Genomic DNA, 17,022 nt, shown 5'->3' with positions numbered 1-17,022 from the left:
GCGCACTGGGTCGTTGGGGATTAGCCGCTTGAGATTGTTTTTATTAATAAAAAAAATAAAAGTGCGGCCAAGTAAGCGCACTGGGTCGTTGGGGATTAGCCGCTTGAGATTGTTTTTATTTATAAAAAAAATAAAAGTGCGGCCAAGTAAGCGCACTGGGTCGTTGGGGATTAGCCGCTTGAGATTGTTTTTATTAATAAAAAAAATAAAAGTGCGGCCAAGTAAGCGCACTGGGTCGTTGGGGATTAGCCGCTTGAGATTGTTTTTATTAATAAAAAAAATAAAAGTGCGGCCAAGTAAGCGCACTGGGTCGTTGGGGATTAGTCGCTTGAGATTGTTCTTATTAATAAATAAAATGAGAGTGCGGCCAAGTAAGCGCACTGGGTCGTTGGGGATTAGCCGCTTGAGATTGTTTTTATTAATAAAAAAAATAAAAGTGCGGCCAAGTAAGCGCACTGGATCGTTGGGGATTAGCCGCATGAGATTTTTCTTATTAATAAATGAAATGATAGTGCGGCCAAGTAAGCGCACTGGGTCGTTGGGGATTAGCCGCTTGAGATTGTTTTTATTAATAAAAAAAATAAAAGTGCGGCCAAGTAAGCGCACTGGGTCGTTGGGGATTAGCCGCTTGAGATTGTTTTTATTATTAAAAAAAATAAAAGTGCGGCCAAGTAAGCGCACTGGGTCGTTGGGGATTAGGCATTTGGGTTTCATGTGTTCGGGCTTTGAGCGCTGTGTCTTTGAGTTTTGTGCGTTCAAACGACGCGCAGTCGCTCGGCCAATCAGAGGCCGGCTGCGCACAAGTGTGCGCGAGTTCTCAGCACGATCTCGGCACACTGCTGGCCGTTTAATCTAAGTATTTAGATAACATGTAGACAACTTATTAATGTAAGAGAGATAACATGTCATACTTTTTTCCTTGCACTTAAATGTCATCTAGGATACCGAGATACTTGAAGATTAACTGCTTACGGAACGCATCCTTTTCTTTTCCCGCGGCCTAAAATGGTTCATCTGATGCACCCCCCGACCCTCTTAAAATATGTGCGAGCGACAGATACCCACCCTCGGTACTGTGTCTCTTTCTACCCGTGCGTCAGAGCCGTACATAAGAACGATCAGTCTATTTCTTACATGCCTATGGGTATGGGCAATCTTGAATCCGCAGTTCTTTCTGGCAGACGTGTGAACGCGGCGTAATGCTAGAAGACCTCGACTTAAGAAATTTTCCTACCGTGGTTTTAGTTGTAACCTAAATTAAACCTTTTAAGTGTAAGTAGTTTCACCGGTAACGCAGAAATTCTCCACTTGAAATGGCTCAAAATAAATTAAATGATTTGGCAAGTCGCTTTAGTAAAGGATCTGCTGGAATGAATGTCGGTGTTAAATTAATTGCCGTAGTTGGAGCAGCAGCTTATGGAGTTTCACAGTCCATGTATACTGGTCTGTATAAGATATTTGTCCATTGTAACATTTTTTTTCTCTGTCCATAGCTGTTTGCGTAATCGTGTATACAATAACTTATATTCATTCAGGCAATTGAATGCCGTACCTAATATCAATTTACAACTATTTTTTTGCGTAATCTGTTAAGTACTCCATGTGTTTCATGTGTTATTTATCAAAAAACTTACAATATACCAATGTAAAACTGAACCCTATCTTAGTTATGATAAATTTAGTGGATTACATAGAAACAGCTTGTACGACATTTATCCTGTGCCAACATAATAACAAGACCTTACTCGAGTGCCATGTGTTAGTCTTTTTTAGTTTCCAAGATTTGGCCTTAAGAAAAGAAAATATATTTTTGATTACATGAGTATGATTCGACATTTTTTCTGCTTTCACATCTGTATTACTGAGAATGTTGAATAAAAAATCTTACTATGTGTATTGAACTTATCGCCTGACTTGAGCCAAGGCCTATTCTTCATACTCTTTGAAATTAATTTGACGATATACGCTTTTAACATGTTAAAAGCATATTTAAAAAATAAAAGATATAAATTTCTTCTGTTGTAGTTAGAATAAAAAATCACATAATAGTGGTAAAGGAAATTGAAAAAGCTCACCTTCTCACAAGGTATTTGATAAGACTCAGATATTTTACGAAACTAGGAGGGTACCTTGGCGTGTTTAAAGTTTCTAACGTTAAATACCAACGAGAATCTAAAAAAAAATTTTTTTTGTTCTTGTTGTCAATAACTCAATCAAACGAAGGTAATATACTTATTATGGCGTGAAATAATGTAAATAGCGACTTATAACAAATTTACACGCCTATGACATCAAGAAAGGTAACAAACTTAAGAAAATAACATTAAGCATTAAAACTTTCAGTAACATTCAGCAACTAAATTGTAGTTAAGGGGGGGGGAGGCAGTGTCACAAAATCTAAAAATTTAGGAACGCCTTGAAAATATTGTATGAGCTAACAATTAAGTATATGTAGAATAACATATTAAAATTTCAGACACCCTAGATTCACCGTTTTCGAGAAATAAATTATCTATTTAACACGTACTCTTATCGAAAAAAAGAGTATTTTACAGATAGTGACTAAAAAAAAGTTATAACAAATTAAAAATGTATAATTAAGAATCCGTGAAGATGTCGCAACGAAGATTTCACCACCAACTCAATGTTGACGTACAATATAACCTCCAAACGTATCCAAACTTATTTGTATGGATATACAGCGTATTTTCGCCTCATGCGGCGTTGCCATATTTATTTTCACTTGTTGGTGTCGAAACACATAATGTATTTCAGAACACGCATTGACATTGTGACACTACCCCCTTAAGTCACTAAATATGTTCTTCTTTACAACTATGATCGTACAACGTCCATTCAGTCATTTTAGACTAAAGAAAACATAACCTCAAATGGTTATGTACTCCTGAAGTCGAGAAAAAGTTATTAATAAGACGTTTTTCTGAGAAATAAATCCATTACGTGCTGCAAAACATGATTTAATACATGTAAGGTACATAAATAAACTACCCAAATTTTTTTCGGATTTGGGAAACCTTATCTCGCAAAACGACAATTACTCATAAGAAATCGCCTATTTTCTACCATTTCTATTAATAATGAGCCATTAGATGGCCCAAGACTGTCTCAATAATTTTTTCTAAATCCTGTAATGGCGCTGCTAATACAGATTCGTAGGAATTTTTGTAGAAATGGGCACGCGATGGGGTAAAATAAAGAGGAGAGGTCAAGAGACCAACTAGGGACGTGCGAAGAGAGTTAGGAAGCAAAGAAGGGTGCAAAGAGGTTAGGGGCCTGGATTGATGTGTCACCAGAAGCCGGAACAGCGAGTGTAAGCGTTGCCGGTATAGCGCTACTAATAATACTTGGCTGTTGGGGACGCCCATGAGTTCTCACGTCTCCAAGATGCGCATTTCGACCCTGACTTCTCACTCCTAGCCGTCGGGAAACAAAGTAAATCGGCTACTCATTAATTGTTTAAAGTTCATGTATTAGCTCGTAAGGTCTGCCCACCGCTAGGACGTGGAAGCTGTATGCCGATTGTAGTTATAAATGTACGGGAGATAGCGGTTTCACCACCGAGGTTTATTACATTCTTGATTGTTTATTTACTGACACGCACACATGCGCGCACATTTCGTTATTGTTCAATTCATATTTTTGATTTAATATACGTCTCTTTTATTCACGGTATCGAGAATCTTTCATTATTAACGCATGTATATGTGTGTGTCGTCAAATATAATAGTTCCGTAGTCCTGGTACTATATTTGTCATTTAATATCTAGCTACTCCACGTATCAGGGACAAACGTGGCCTTGAGTTATAAGCCAGTGGACCACTAGACGCCCGGGCTTGATTACAGTGACAGTAGGTAAGGTTTGCCGGTTAAAATTACATAAAACAAGACGTAAGGACACGTCCTAATCCCTGCGTCATTTCTCCCCGCGCACCATGTTTCAAGCCTTTGTATCACGCTACGTGGATCTAGTAATTTCTAGCTCTAGAAAACAACCTGAAGTGGTTATGTACTCCTAAAGTCGAGAAAATATTATTAAATCAATTTCTTTTAGATTCGAGAAATTTAACCTTATCCTTCAATACGACGATTACTCTAAAGGTATCGTCTGGGTTCTGACATTTTTATTAATACTAAGCGATGAAATGGCCCTAGATGGTCTTAAAATTTTTTTTCTGAATTCTTTTACTCACCGTGTTGATTCAGTAATTAAAGGCTTTAGGAAACAGATCGTTAAATTGCAATGTACTCCAAAATTTAAAAGAATGTTAAAAATGAGACGTTTTTGGTGTAAAATGACTTTCTTAGGTATATAGTTATTACTCAAAACCTGATTTAATATATTTCAATCACATAAACAGACTACCTAATTTTTTTCAGACTTAAAAAATTTAACCTCATCCTTCAATACGACAATCACTTCAAAAAAATCGCCTGTATTCTGACTAATTATTAAGCCATTAGATGGCCGTAAAGAGTCCTAATAATTTTTTCCGAAGTTTCTGTATTACGCTCTGTCTATTAAATAGGCTTCCTCGTGCAGAGATGCCAACTTACGTCGTAGGCCACAAATTCGCTCGCAAATTCAGGTAGAGCTGTCATCACTGGCGCAAGGGAACATAGGCTAACCTGTGAAAACAAAATGACTGGATAAATTCTCAAAAGAATTTCTCGAAATTTTTCTGAGTAACACTTTCTTTGACAGGTGTCATTTAAAAACAGTTTGCTTCTACAAAACGTATGACCTCTTATTACGGAAACCGTTGATTTATTTAAGTTATTAGGTTACATTCATTGCGTGTGGGAGCTCCGCCACAATAATCCGTGTTAAAAAGCGCTACATAAAATTAATAATATCTTGAAATTGTTCAGAGTAAGTGATATAAATAATCATACCATTCGATTTGGTAAATTTTTAACTATTAAACTAGTCTGGCCCAAGTTCGAGAACCGTCACGAGGGAGCCTTCTTAAGCAGTAGAAGGCTCTAGAAAATATAAATTAAAAAGTTTATGTACTCCTAGAGTTAAAAAAAAAGTTAAAAATATGACGCTTTTTGTTGAAACATATTGATTGAGTAATATTTTTGCTGAAAAACATGAATTAGTGTATTCAAACAGACTACTTCAATTTTTTCAGACTTGAGAAGTTTAACTTAGTCCCGCAATATGAATGATACCCAGGTTTGGAAAGTTGCAAGAATGAAATTTAAAAATTAAAATGATTACCCTGAAAAAGCAAAATTTGTCAGAAACTAACTAAGAAAAGTGATTATAGTGTTCAACAACACATATAAGTCAAGAAAAGGATAATTAATTAAGATTATATCCTGACATGAAATGAAAAAAAATGTCAGTCATTTTGAGATGGTACTTTCAACGAGAAAAAAAATCAGTTTTTCGGCTATAATTTTGTCACGTGATATTTTCGAAATTCGTTGTGGAAGACAAAGTTGTCGATATGATTGAAATTCAATTTTTGTATACTCAGTATTTTTGTTCAGAATGTAATCCACACGTTTTGGAAGCCAAAAAGTATTGAAAAAATGTAATAATACAGCTTAGTCTTTTTTACTTATTTTTTTCATTTTCTTATTTTTGTTTTAGATTAAAAAATTAAACATAAAAGCTGTGAATTTATTGGAATGCAAGTGTTTCGTTTAAAACGTTTTTACGTAGAATATAACCCACACGTTTTATGAGTCAAAACGAGCTTGTAAAATGAATAAAAAGTCGTTTTTTCCTATCCAACTGTTTTGTTTTCCATTTTAGATGGTAAATTACACATGGGAGTTAAAGATATTATCGAATTGAAAGTTTTATGTATTCAACATAGTTTGTCATGATATCAAATTGGCGATTTGTTCAGATGGGTGCTTGGCGAGAGAAGGAAGGGGGGAGTCAATCCATAAAGTTGGCGCCACTGCTGAAAGATGCAAGAAGAATACGAGCGAGAAAGAAGTGCTGGCTAAGTCAGTTGCCGTCTGCACATCGAACGAACCAGGCGCTTATGTTACTTTGTGTAAGATGCGGCCAGAGGGCCTTAACTAGGGGACCGAGCGTGCTGCTCAGTTTTCTTTTTAAGATTAAAGTTATTTCTTCTCTCGTACTCTTTGCCACAAACTCTCTCTTTCTCTCTCTCTCTCTCTCTCTCTCTCTCTCTCTCTCATGTGCAGCGAGAAGAGAGCAAAAGGTAAAGGTGTGAATTTCAACTGTTTAAGTTTAAGTGACTAATTGATAAGTTGTACAAACGTATAACTACTCAAGAAGTGTTAATTGAACTGACTCATCAAGTAGCAGCTGATCCGCCAGTATATAATTCTGCGACAGCGTGTGCGCGTTCCAAGTTTCTCTTTCTATTTCGTGTGCTGCAAGAAGAGAGCAGAAGGTGCACGTTTCAATAATGTGTTGCCCTCTCTCGCGTGCTGCAAAAAGAGATCAGAAGTTGTGGGTATACAAAATGACGAGCCAGCCCGATCGGAAATTGATTATGGCTGCCGTAAAAAAATATACGGCCTGTATACTGTTACCGTAAGAAAATCCTCATGAGCCGTATGAAATGTGTTACCAGGCGTACCGTAAATTATTCATTGCGTACACTGCTCATACAATGCCTGTTTCTGCCCGTAAACATGAAATATTTTGATATGATGTATAGTTTTCAACTCCGAAAATTCCATTGCAATAGCAAAGTGTATGTTTTATTATAAATAGAAATTTTTTTTTACAATCATGGATGAAAAAACTTAAAGATGGTTGTGTATAATGAAAAAACCCAATATACACGTAAATAAATTACTACATGGTAATCAATAAGAATTCTAAAAGAGTTCTTTTTTCCAAAAAGTAAACAAAAAGGATAATTATTTGGATCCTTAAGTAAACGCGAACGTCCACTTTATTTGAAATCTTAAAGCATTCTTTTTTTACAGTAAAAATATTACTTTGTTCAATCAAGAAGAACCAAATAAAAATACTTTTTTATAAGTACCAAAATTTAGTGTAAATTAAGAAAAATTGTTTTTAATTACATTATCACCACCTTAATTTATAAAAAAAACTACAATAATAGAAAAATAAGAAATAAAATAAAAAAAATTTTCCGTCATCCAGACGCAAACCTGGTTAGATTGACTCGATAACCAAGGATCTTCTTGATGTAACCATGAAGAGTGAACATATGGCTTACAATTTATATCCATACAAGGTCCAAGTATAACGTACCTATTTTTGTTTATGTTAAATAATTCTTATTAACTTTATCAAATATTTTTATTTTCGTTAACTTGCTAACTAAATATAAACATTTTTGTCTTTTAAAAATAATATTTCTTTTTTATATTTCACTCTTAAGATTCTAATGTATGTTGTTTTTTTTAATTCAGTATAATTTTATTACATATTCTGAAATAACAGTTTGCTAGCAAATCATTTAATAAATACATAACATTAATTTAACTAATTAAATTAGTATACTATTCAATCATAACTAACAAAAAAAAGTAGTACACGATACTTGTACTGTGTCTGGTGGCTACGTCACTTCAATTATAGTAGTACATTAAAATACTCGAAGAATACTAAAAAAATTCTTTATTGATTGTGTATTTTCATTTTTACGGGCCATATATGGGCAATGTACAGGCCGTAGTACTTTACCTCTGCGGTATACTGCCTGTACACGCGCCTGGTAACATAAGTTACCGGTGCCATCATGGTTTAGTAGAAGGCCCGTGTACCGACTTTACCACGCTGTGTATGGCCCGTTATCGCGCCGTACAGTACATTTCTGATCGGGAGCTGATTGGCTCCAACAACGCAGATTAACATCAACGAGAAGTCCAACCGTCTTCTTCATTGTTGATCTCATAAGCTAGACGATCAAAATTCTCTTCTGTTTTCGATAAAATAAAATTTTTTCGATCTGAAAAAGCTAGGCCAAGAAAAATTTACGCGTACTATAATTCAAGGATGCTTAGAGCAGTTGAGAGCCAATTCGGATACCTTCCTAACAAATCATGATAAAATTCTCGCACTTTGAGATGATGCTGAAGGAACAAGCTATTTCAAAAGTGATAACTATGATGCTACAGAGGAAGCCAATCTCGATTCGGCTGCACTCCTTTCTGAGGAGCCACAGAAGCTTCCTGCGCCACCAAAGTGACAAAACTGTGCCTTTGGCTGTGCCAAGAAGTCTCCCACCAATAGCTGTACCAATCTTTTTAGGCAAGTTTTCAGACTGGCTAGAATTCAAGAATCTCTTCGGAACTATCGTCGTGCGTGATTCTCGGCTAAGCGACGTCGAAAAGTTGCAGCACCTAAAAACACATATCCAGGGTGAATCAGTGGAAATGCTGCGTACAGTGCAAATGATCGATGCGAACTTCGAAGCTTGATGACCACTACACAAACAAGCGGGGCTTGGTCTCAGTATTTACCAGGGATTTGCTTTCCGTACCAACTGCATCAGATTCTGCAAAAGAGCTTTCCCTCCTTATGCGTTGACAGATTTATCTACATTGTTCGGTGAAACTCAATAATTATTTTCTATCCTTTACTTTCTCTGCCTTAACCATTCGTAAACAAGGCGACGCTCAAGCCAGGATGTTTGATCCACACATTGGCCAATGTTCATGCAACGAGACCTGGCAACGGCATGCTATACTACTATCACTTTCTTTTCTTAACATTTACAATACCCAGGGCCACCAAGCCCGAAAATCACTTGAACTGTAACGCGACCTAATATTGATAAGCAAACACTGGGACCAGTATCGCTGCCATACAATATTCTTTAGCAAGTAAGCACCACCCCGAAACCAAAACAACACATGTTGAAAAAGACGGAAAGCATGTAGAAAATCTTTCCCTTTCCCTGCCACAAGATGATGCAGACTAGTTGTAAGAACCTACGTATGTCTTGTTGTCTCCTGCTGTAGTGGCAATAATAAGGAGGCAAGATTTTCGGCTATATAAGCCCATGGCCTCCTTCACGAGGAGCGCAGTCCAAAAAAAATTGGTTCAATGGTCAGGCCAGCTTGGGTGCATACTTAGAGCAGTAGCCAGACTCAAGCCACACGACCTGAAGAACTCGGCCGGTGCATTCAATGGTCAGGACAGCTTGGTAGTACACCTACGGCAGTAGCCAGACTCATACACACGACCCGGAGAACCCGGTCGGTGTCTGTACGTAACCTCGAGAATCCGGTCCATCCGCTTAATTTATATCCGGCCACCCGGATCTTGCCTCGAGAGCCATTTGTACTGCCCCCCCCCTTTTTTTGACAATAATAAAAGCAAGGAGTATTTAATTTCAAAGTTAATTTTTATGCATCCCCCATAGTTTTTTTTTTTGTGTGTAAAACCCACCATTGCGTGCCGTACAATCCGGATATTGATGGCCAAACAGGTGGTAAGGTAAAAATAAAAAGGGAAAACTCAAATCAAATAAAATAAAGTGACACTAAGTTGTGTGCCAGTTGGTGTAAATGCCGACTGCCAAGCAACTAGATTTTATTTAAATCAATCAAGTGACGCTACGCTGTGTGCCAGTTGGTGTTAAGGGAGTTGGGTCGCTCCCGCGGGGAGGTGAAGGGGAGCATGTGTATGTTCATAAGGCACCGTGCTAAAGTCTGTTGTACTTACCTAGCCTAAAAACATCCGCCCTTGCGATTACGGAAAATGCATTTGTGTTCGACTCGCCAGTACTCGTTAACGTTTAAATAAAATACTTTTAAATAATTACAGAATAATCTTCAAGGTATCTCGTTTCTTATGGTATTAATCAAATAGCCTAAATACTTTCTCTATGAGAGATAAAAAATAAGGAGTAAACGCTATAGTCAATCTGATCTTCTTTTAATAAAAGTGTGCTATAAATTTTCGAAATTAGAGGTTTTAATGGTATATCATTAAAGTTTAAAGTCTCATTAAGGCCTATATCAAGTTTGAGATCATAATTTTGAGTAGAACGGCTTCTAGAAGTGATTTTGTGAAAAGCTATTGTGCCACATAAAAAGTCGAGCTGACAGCAAACAGTGTACTCAGTGCGTCCTTGTCTGCCACATGAATGAAGCATACAAGCAGGAAACAAATTTGTTTACGTTTGTGCAAATATCTCCATAACTGCAGACGCGATTTTATTAAAACTTTGCACGTATACGAATGAAGTTGTCATAAATAACATGTCAGTTTTTCAAAACATTCTCATCGCTGTGTCAAGAGTAATAGGTATTTTTTTACAACTTTTATGATAACTTACATTTGAGCCCATGTTAAAGACGATGAAAAAGGGACACTTCATGAATTTTTTTCTCGAAATCTGTAGACGCGATTGTGCTCAAATTTGGTGACTACATCCACGCAATGTTTCTTTACAACATATATTTAGAAAAAAAATATTTTCATCGTTAAGTGAATTGCAACCTAACTCCCTTAATGCTGATGGCCAAGCAGCTGGCTTTAGTTTAAATCAACCAAGTGACGCTACGCTGTGTGCCAGTTAGTGTAAATACCGACGGCCAAGCAGCTAGCATTAGTTAACATCCCAACCCTTGAAGCTATATGTTTTGTGTCGCTAGTGAAAGTGCTGGCGACCAGGCAACTATAGTCTCCCCAAAGGCGAACTAAGCTACCTTTTCCAAACAAATGGCTGATTACGTGCCGCTGGTGTAAATGCCGATGGCCAAGTAACTAGCTAACCTTTCCTCAATCATTTACGCTGTGCCCAACTCTGTGCTCCGTCTCCAACCCTTCCTATCATGTCCTCAGGCTATTGAGCAAAAGCTTGGGCCTAAATATAAAATTTACTCTTACGCCCTTTTCGACGCAACAACACCTTTAGCCCAGAGCACTTTCTTCGGCTGGGCGCTCTCTGGTCCTGTACATGCATAAACATCGCTAGTGCTTGTTTCTTATTCAGTGACTTAAATAAAACCTTTTTTCTTTTCTTTTGTTTACATTAGTTATGTATTTACATTTACTTTTATTCACTCACGTAATAGGCGGGCAGTATGTTCAGTTTACATGTTATATTAATTGCGCTACATTTTCATCAACATTCTCTCTCTTAAAATAGTAACGCTTTTCTTATCTCTACTATCTCTTTACGTGCAAAATCGAAACAAAGACTTTTACCTGAATTAAGCTCATGTTTATCTTTTCTTACCCGCAAGCTATTTTCACTGTATTATTTTAATGTACATACCCAAAATGCTTGAGACATTTAAATTAAACTACTCTGTGCAACAGTCAGTCAGCTTACGGCCGCCGTCGAGAACGCTTCTTTCACAGCGAGCATTTATAAAAAATTTTCTGTTAATAAATTTGTACATAGTTTTTAAGGAACGTGATGGTTTATTAACCCGCTGATCCCAATTCCTACTCGCGACAATTGCTATCCCAGCATTACTTCCCGACGCAAACAGCTATCTTAGTTTACAAGGCTGTGAAATCTGATTCTCAGTGCAAGCTAAAAAGATTACAAACTGTTATATTTACTCCATTAGATTCTCTAGTCGCTATTGAACGCAACACCGGTGACTGATCTCTTTATCGAGTTGTTCGTTAGAAAATTTGAAGTTGGGACTAAACGAGATTGTCAGCGCTCTCTTGGCATCGTCACAGCCCCCCCCCTTATTAGAAAAATTACGTACATTTGCTTTTAACCACCAATCTTTATCATTAGAAGGCATAGGCGATTGTAGTAGTTGTAATATACAGGTTCACTCTAAGAGCGCCACTTCCCATACCGTTAGTTCCGATAAACTTTGTTGTCTTCTTTGCGAAGAATCTCATTCGCTGAGATCGTTTCCACTCTTTAAAGAAAAATCAGTAGCGGATCGAAAGGAAGTTGTTTTTCAGGAAAAACGATGTTAGAATTGTTTCGATACTCACTTTGTTAAGGAATGTCCTTTTTCCGGACGTTGTAGCAAGTGCAGATCAAATCATCACTCCCTCTTACTTCAGAATAAGCTAAAAAAATGACTTCGTCTCACCAAACGAACACTGCGGAAGACGGAAGCGATGAAACTAGTGTAGTTGAATCTGAGGAAAAGAACTCAGCTTCGGTCAACCAAATGAACAAGGTTGTTCCCAAAAAAGAATCGGGTATCCTTCTATGTACTGCTCTCGTTCACGTCAAGAGTATCAACGGGGACAAATTCTTAGTACGCGCTTTGATAGATCAGGGATCTCAATATTCAGTCTCAATGAAAAAGGCCAACCCGATAAACCAGTTGCTACAGCCACACGTTTGGGCTGGCTATTATCCGGTCCGATGGGACCTATCTCTTCCATGGTTGCTTTTTAAACTATTGCTATCAACTGTGTTGCACTGAAAGATGTCTCTGAAATTTTGCAGAAGTTCTGGCGCTTGGAAGAGCCTCCGTAACGCACTGGAGACCTTAGTCCCAAAGATAAGGGTTGTGAGGAGCATTTAATTTATATTGTTAAGAGGACTGAGTCGGGTCGTTTTATAGTTCGTTTGCCCTTCAAACTGAATCCTTCAGTCAAATCAGAAATCTTCTAAAGCTATGCCCTTTTAGTATGGAAAGGAAATCCAAACAGAACGAAGAACTTAATGACACTTATTCGTCCTTTATGCGCGAGTATCTTCAATTAAAGCAGATGACCTAGTTCGTGCCTAGTCTGAATGAGCCTGATTGGCTACTCGATGTGGTTCGATAATTAAGTTCAACAACCAAACTCTAAGTAGTTTTTAAAGGTTCTGCTGAAGCAAAAGGTTCTATTTCTTTGAACGATATTCTACACTCTGGCCAGAATCTTCTACCTTGTCTCTTAGACTTGCTCTTGAGATGGCGCAATTACCGCATCGCTCTTACTGCTGATGTGGAAAAGATGTTCCGTCAAATCTTAGTACAAGAGTTTAGTCAACCTTTTTAAGCGATCTATTGGTGCTTTCAGAAAGAGGCAACAATCAGAATTTACAAGCTACTTACTGTAACTTGCGGTCTAGCTTGATCACCCTTTTTAGCGTGTCGAGTCATCAAGCAGCCTGCATCAGAAGGCCGAGATCGTTTCCCACAGGGATCTGACTTATTAAATCAAGAGATTTATATGGACGACGTGTTATCAGGAGCTCATAGCAAAAACAAAGCTATACTAAAAATAGATAACCCTTTATCCTTAGCTCAAAAAGGAAAATTCACGCTAAGTAAATGGTCTTCAAACTGTCGCAGTTTGATTCAATCTTTGGGTCCAGAATTACCTTCCACCAAGAACATCTCGTTGATTGACGCTGACGACGTCGTGACAGTACTAGGTCTCGTCTTGCAGCGAGATACCTATAGTTTCTGGTACGAAGTAATGATTAAAAATTCTTAAAGATTCGGATGAAAAGAGCGGTATTGTCCCGTATTGCAAAATTGTTTGACCCGCTCGGTTGGCTTAGTCCCCTGATTATCTTTGGCAAAATTTTTATGCAATCATTATGGATGTTGAAACAAAATTGGGACGATCCTCTTTCTAGCACTTATATTGATCAATGGCAACGTTGGCTTATGGGGCTTCCAAGGGTAAATATACTAAAAATACCCCGGCGGAACCACTATTATCCTCAACGAGAACGCCTCGAGCTTCACAGTTATGCCTACGCTTCAAAGTTGACTTATGCCGGAGTTTTGTATCTTAAAGTTGTAAGGGGTGATCAGTTTTACGTTTCATTGCAAGTAGCTAAAACCAAGGTTGCGCCAATAAAAGCAGTAATTACACCTACTGGAACTTTGTACTGCTCATCTTTTGGCGAAGCTTATCAGTTATAACCTCAAGAAAATGGAACAGACCTTCGACGCTTTTCACTTGTGGACTGACTCCAAGGATGTTTAGCACTGGTTTAAGAAACTTCCTTCCAATTGGCCAGTGTTCGTCACGACCCATAATCTTGACATTCAAACTGTTGTTCCCTCAGCTAAGTGGCATTACGTAAGGGGTAAACTCAACCCTGCCGACATATCATCACGAGGAATTTACCCAAAACAAATTCAGTTATTGGATCAACGGTGTAAAGGGCCAGAACTACTCCATTTACAAAGTGCAATTGGCCAAAAGTTTAAAGATACGGTAAAGGTAGCTGCCATTTCTCAAACTTCTGTCACCAAATACCCCAGTTGGGATCTTTTATCACGTTATTCTGATTATAAGTAACTTGCTAGAGTAACGGCTTGTTGTCTTCGATTTGTGGTAAAGCTATACGCTACCCTAAAAAGAAAATTAGTTGAAAAGGAGAAGGTCGAGTTTAAAAGATTCCCGTTTCTTGAGTTAGCAACTTATGAACGAGCGCATAGCTCATTTGTTAATCCTAAGGAAATCTACCAAGCAGAACTTTACTGAGTTTCTCTACATCAAAAACACTTTTTTAATGTCAAACTCAAGATCTTGAAATTTAATGTCAATCTCCCCATTGATCAATAAAAACCCTTGCCTTCAGGATGTAAGCTTAACAAGTTAGCTCCCGTCCTCGATAATACTTTGATCCGCATTGGTGGATGATTGCAACGATCCAAACGTAGCTTTGACTCTAAACACTCGTTGGTCCTGTTGCCAGACGAGCTTTGTATCACTCTGGTGATTCGTTCCTTTCACCAACGATGTTTACACGGACGCCCTCGAACCATGCTGGTAAATATGCAAAAAGAATTTTGGATTATCGGTGGTCTTTGAACTATAAGTCCGATCCCTTCAAGTTGTGTTGCGTGCAGGAGATACCGAGGACGTACTCAATCGTAAATGATGATTTCATTCCCTACTCCTCAAGTTTTACCCATGCCCGCCTTCACAAGGACAGGAATTGACTATGCAGAACCTGTTGGTCCGTTTGTCTCAGTCTAGAGGCTGTATTACCACGAAAGGTTAGATAGCCGTTTTTATGTGTATGAGTACTCGAGCTATCCACCTTGAAATCGTAGAAAAATATACGGCGGACTTATTTATCGCGGCTTTTATTAGATTTACAACTCGCCGAGGTTATTGTGCTGAATTATACAGTGACCAAGGCACTAAATTTGTTGTAGCTGAAAGACAACTAGCGCAGATCTTTCAGGACTTCGGTCAATCTTATTCCCGAGTATACTTGAGTGACATGAAAACTGCATGGAAATACAATCCTGCTGCTACTCCTTACTTTGGCAGTCTTTGAGAGGCTGCGGTAAAATCGGCCAAGTATCACCAAAAAAGAGTTATTGGTGACCAGGTCCCCACACTTTCGTTGGATATTCCACCTTGCTGTATGGAATTGAAGCTTTTTAAACTCTCTCCCACTGGTTCCTTTAATTAATGAAATTGACAGTCTGGAAGTTCTTACGCCTGCCTTCCTTTTAACCTTACGAAAGAAGCTTTCTGTCATACCCGAGGCAAACTTGAAAAAGGAAAGAGTGAACCCTTCAACGCTGGCAGTTTATTGCAAAGCTTTCTCAGCAGTTTTGGAAGGCTTGGTCAACTGAATACCTTACATCTCTACAGACGCTAGCAAAATGGTAAAAACCATCTCGTTCAATTCGCCCTGACCACTTTGTGTTAATGAATTCTGAGAATACTCCTTCCAGTAAGGAGTCATTGGTTCGTATCGCCTCCATAAAAACCAGTTCCTCAACCTTCACCCGTCCTATTGTCCTATACTCATCGTCTTATTTTGTTGTTGGAAAACGACTAAGTGTTAATTTGGCTCGTTCTTGTTTTACAAGTTGCAAGCTAAGGGGGGAATTTGTTCAGATGGGTGCTTGGTGAGAGAAGGTAAGGGGGAAGTCAATCCATAAAGTAGGCGCCGCTGCCAAATGGTGCCAAACGAGTACGAGCGAAAAAGAAAGGCTGGATAAGTCAGTTGCCATCTGCACATCGAACGAACCAGGCATTTGTGTTGCTCTGTGTAAGACGCGGCCAGAGGGCCTTAACTGTGGGGCTGAGTGTGCTGTTCGGTTTTCTTTTTAAGATTCAAGTTATTTCTACTTCTCTCGTACTCTTTGCCGCAAACTCTGTTTCTCTCTCTCTCTCTCTCTCTCTCTCTCTCTCTCTCTCTCTCTCTCATGTATGCTGCGAGAAGAGAGCAGAAGGTAAGGGTGTGAATTTTAACTGTTTAAGTTTGAGTGACCAATCGATAAGTTGTACAAACGTAAAACTACTCAAGAAGTGTTAATTGAAGATAATTTTCTTGTGTAACGCGCTAACTTGTTTGTATGGTGAAAATTGGTGAAAATAAAGGAGAAATATCTAGTGATTGGAAATGTCAAGAAAAAGGTGGAAACATAATTTTTCCTTTCTTCTTCCTGTCAATCCAGTGCTCATCAAAATCATACAGTCTATTAGATCGACGCTTTGAGGATGACGAGCAGGTAACTATCCATCTGAACACACTCTGAAACGCAGAAAATGCCGAAAAATTGCAAAATTATCGTTTTCCCCATCTTACTTACTCGTTTACATTTTAGATTACAAAGTTAATGTAAAGATCATAGATCTAAAAACTATAACTATTTTGTATCCAACATTTCTGTCTGTAAGATATAAGTAAAGCCACAAATAGAAAAAAATGATAAAACAACAGCTTGTTCAGAATACATGCGATTGACGCTTGAGGTAAAGCCAACGACGATAATCATTGTATTTTCTGAGGTTTATTTATCTTTGTCCCACGTGATGTATACACTTTTTTTACCAAACCTCCAGCGAAAAAAACTGACTTTTGACACAAACTTTTACCAAGCATTATTTGCTTGAATTTTTGAGACATTTTGTCATCTCATCATTGCATGAACTACCACCTTAAAACACGGAACGAAGGCGCCGTTGAACGTGACACACATTTTTATGACAAAGTATACGTTGATAGCCTGCACACAAGATACTATACACACTTGAATCCGATGTCAATAGAATCTCGAAGTATACACTGCATACATTGATAGCTTTGATGTAGCACCACTGTACTTCTTGATTCTAGATGTAAAAAAAATTTACATCCCAAATCTCGAGGGTAATATTTTGAATAATATGC

The 17,022-nt window shown here is 38.0% G+C and overlaps 1 protein-coding gene across 1 annotated transcript in view; it reads left to right on the top strand.

The window, feature by feature from the left end:
- The first annotated feature begins 1,173 nt into the window (after window positions 1–1,173).
- Phb2 (prohibitin 2) overlaps window positions 1,174–17,022 on the top strand; it is a 204,675-nt gene continuing 188,826 nt past the window's right edge. Inside the window, exon 1 of the mRNA XM_014363178.2 lies at window positions 1,174–1,443. Within this exon, the coding sequence (XP_014218664.2) occupies window positions 1,314–1,443 (130 nt within the window). The 5' untranslated portion in view covers window positions 1,174–1,313. The remainder of the gene's footprint in view (window positions 1,444–17,022) is intronic.

The sequence above is a fragment of the Copidosoma floridanum genome, unplaced genomic scaffold, assembly GCF_036245765.1.
Source record: "Copidosoma floridanum isolate Cflo_tuat_1 unplaced genomic scaffold, Cflo_Japanese_pri ptg000011l, whole genome shotgun sequence".
Taxonomy (NCBI): Eukaryota; Metazoa; Arthropoda; class Insecta; order Hymenoptera; family Encyrtidae; genus Copidosoma; species Copidosoma floridanum.
Note: the sequence above shows the minus strand (reverse complement) of the source record. Positions and strands in the feature narration are given on the sequence as shown.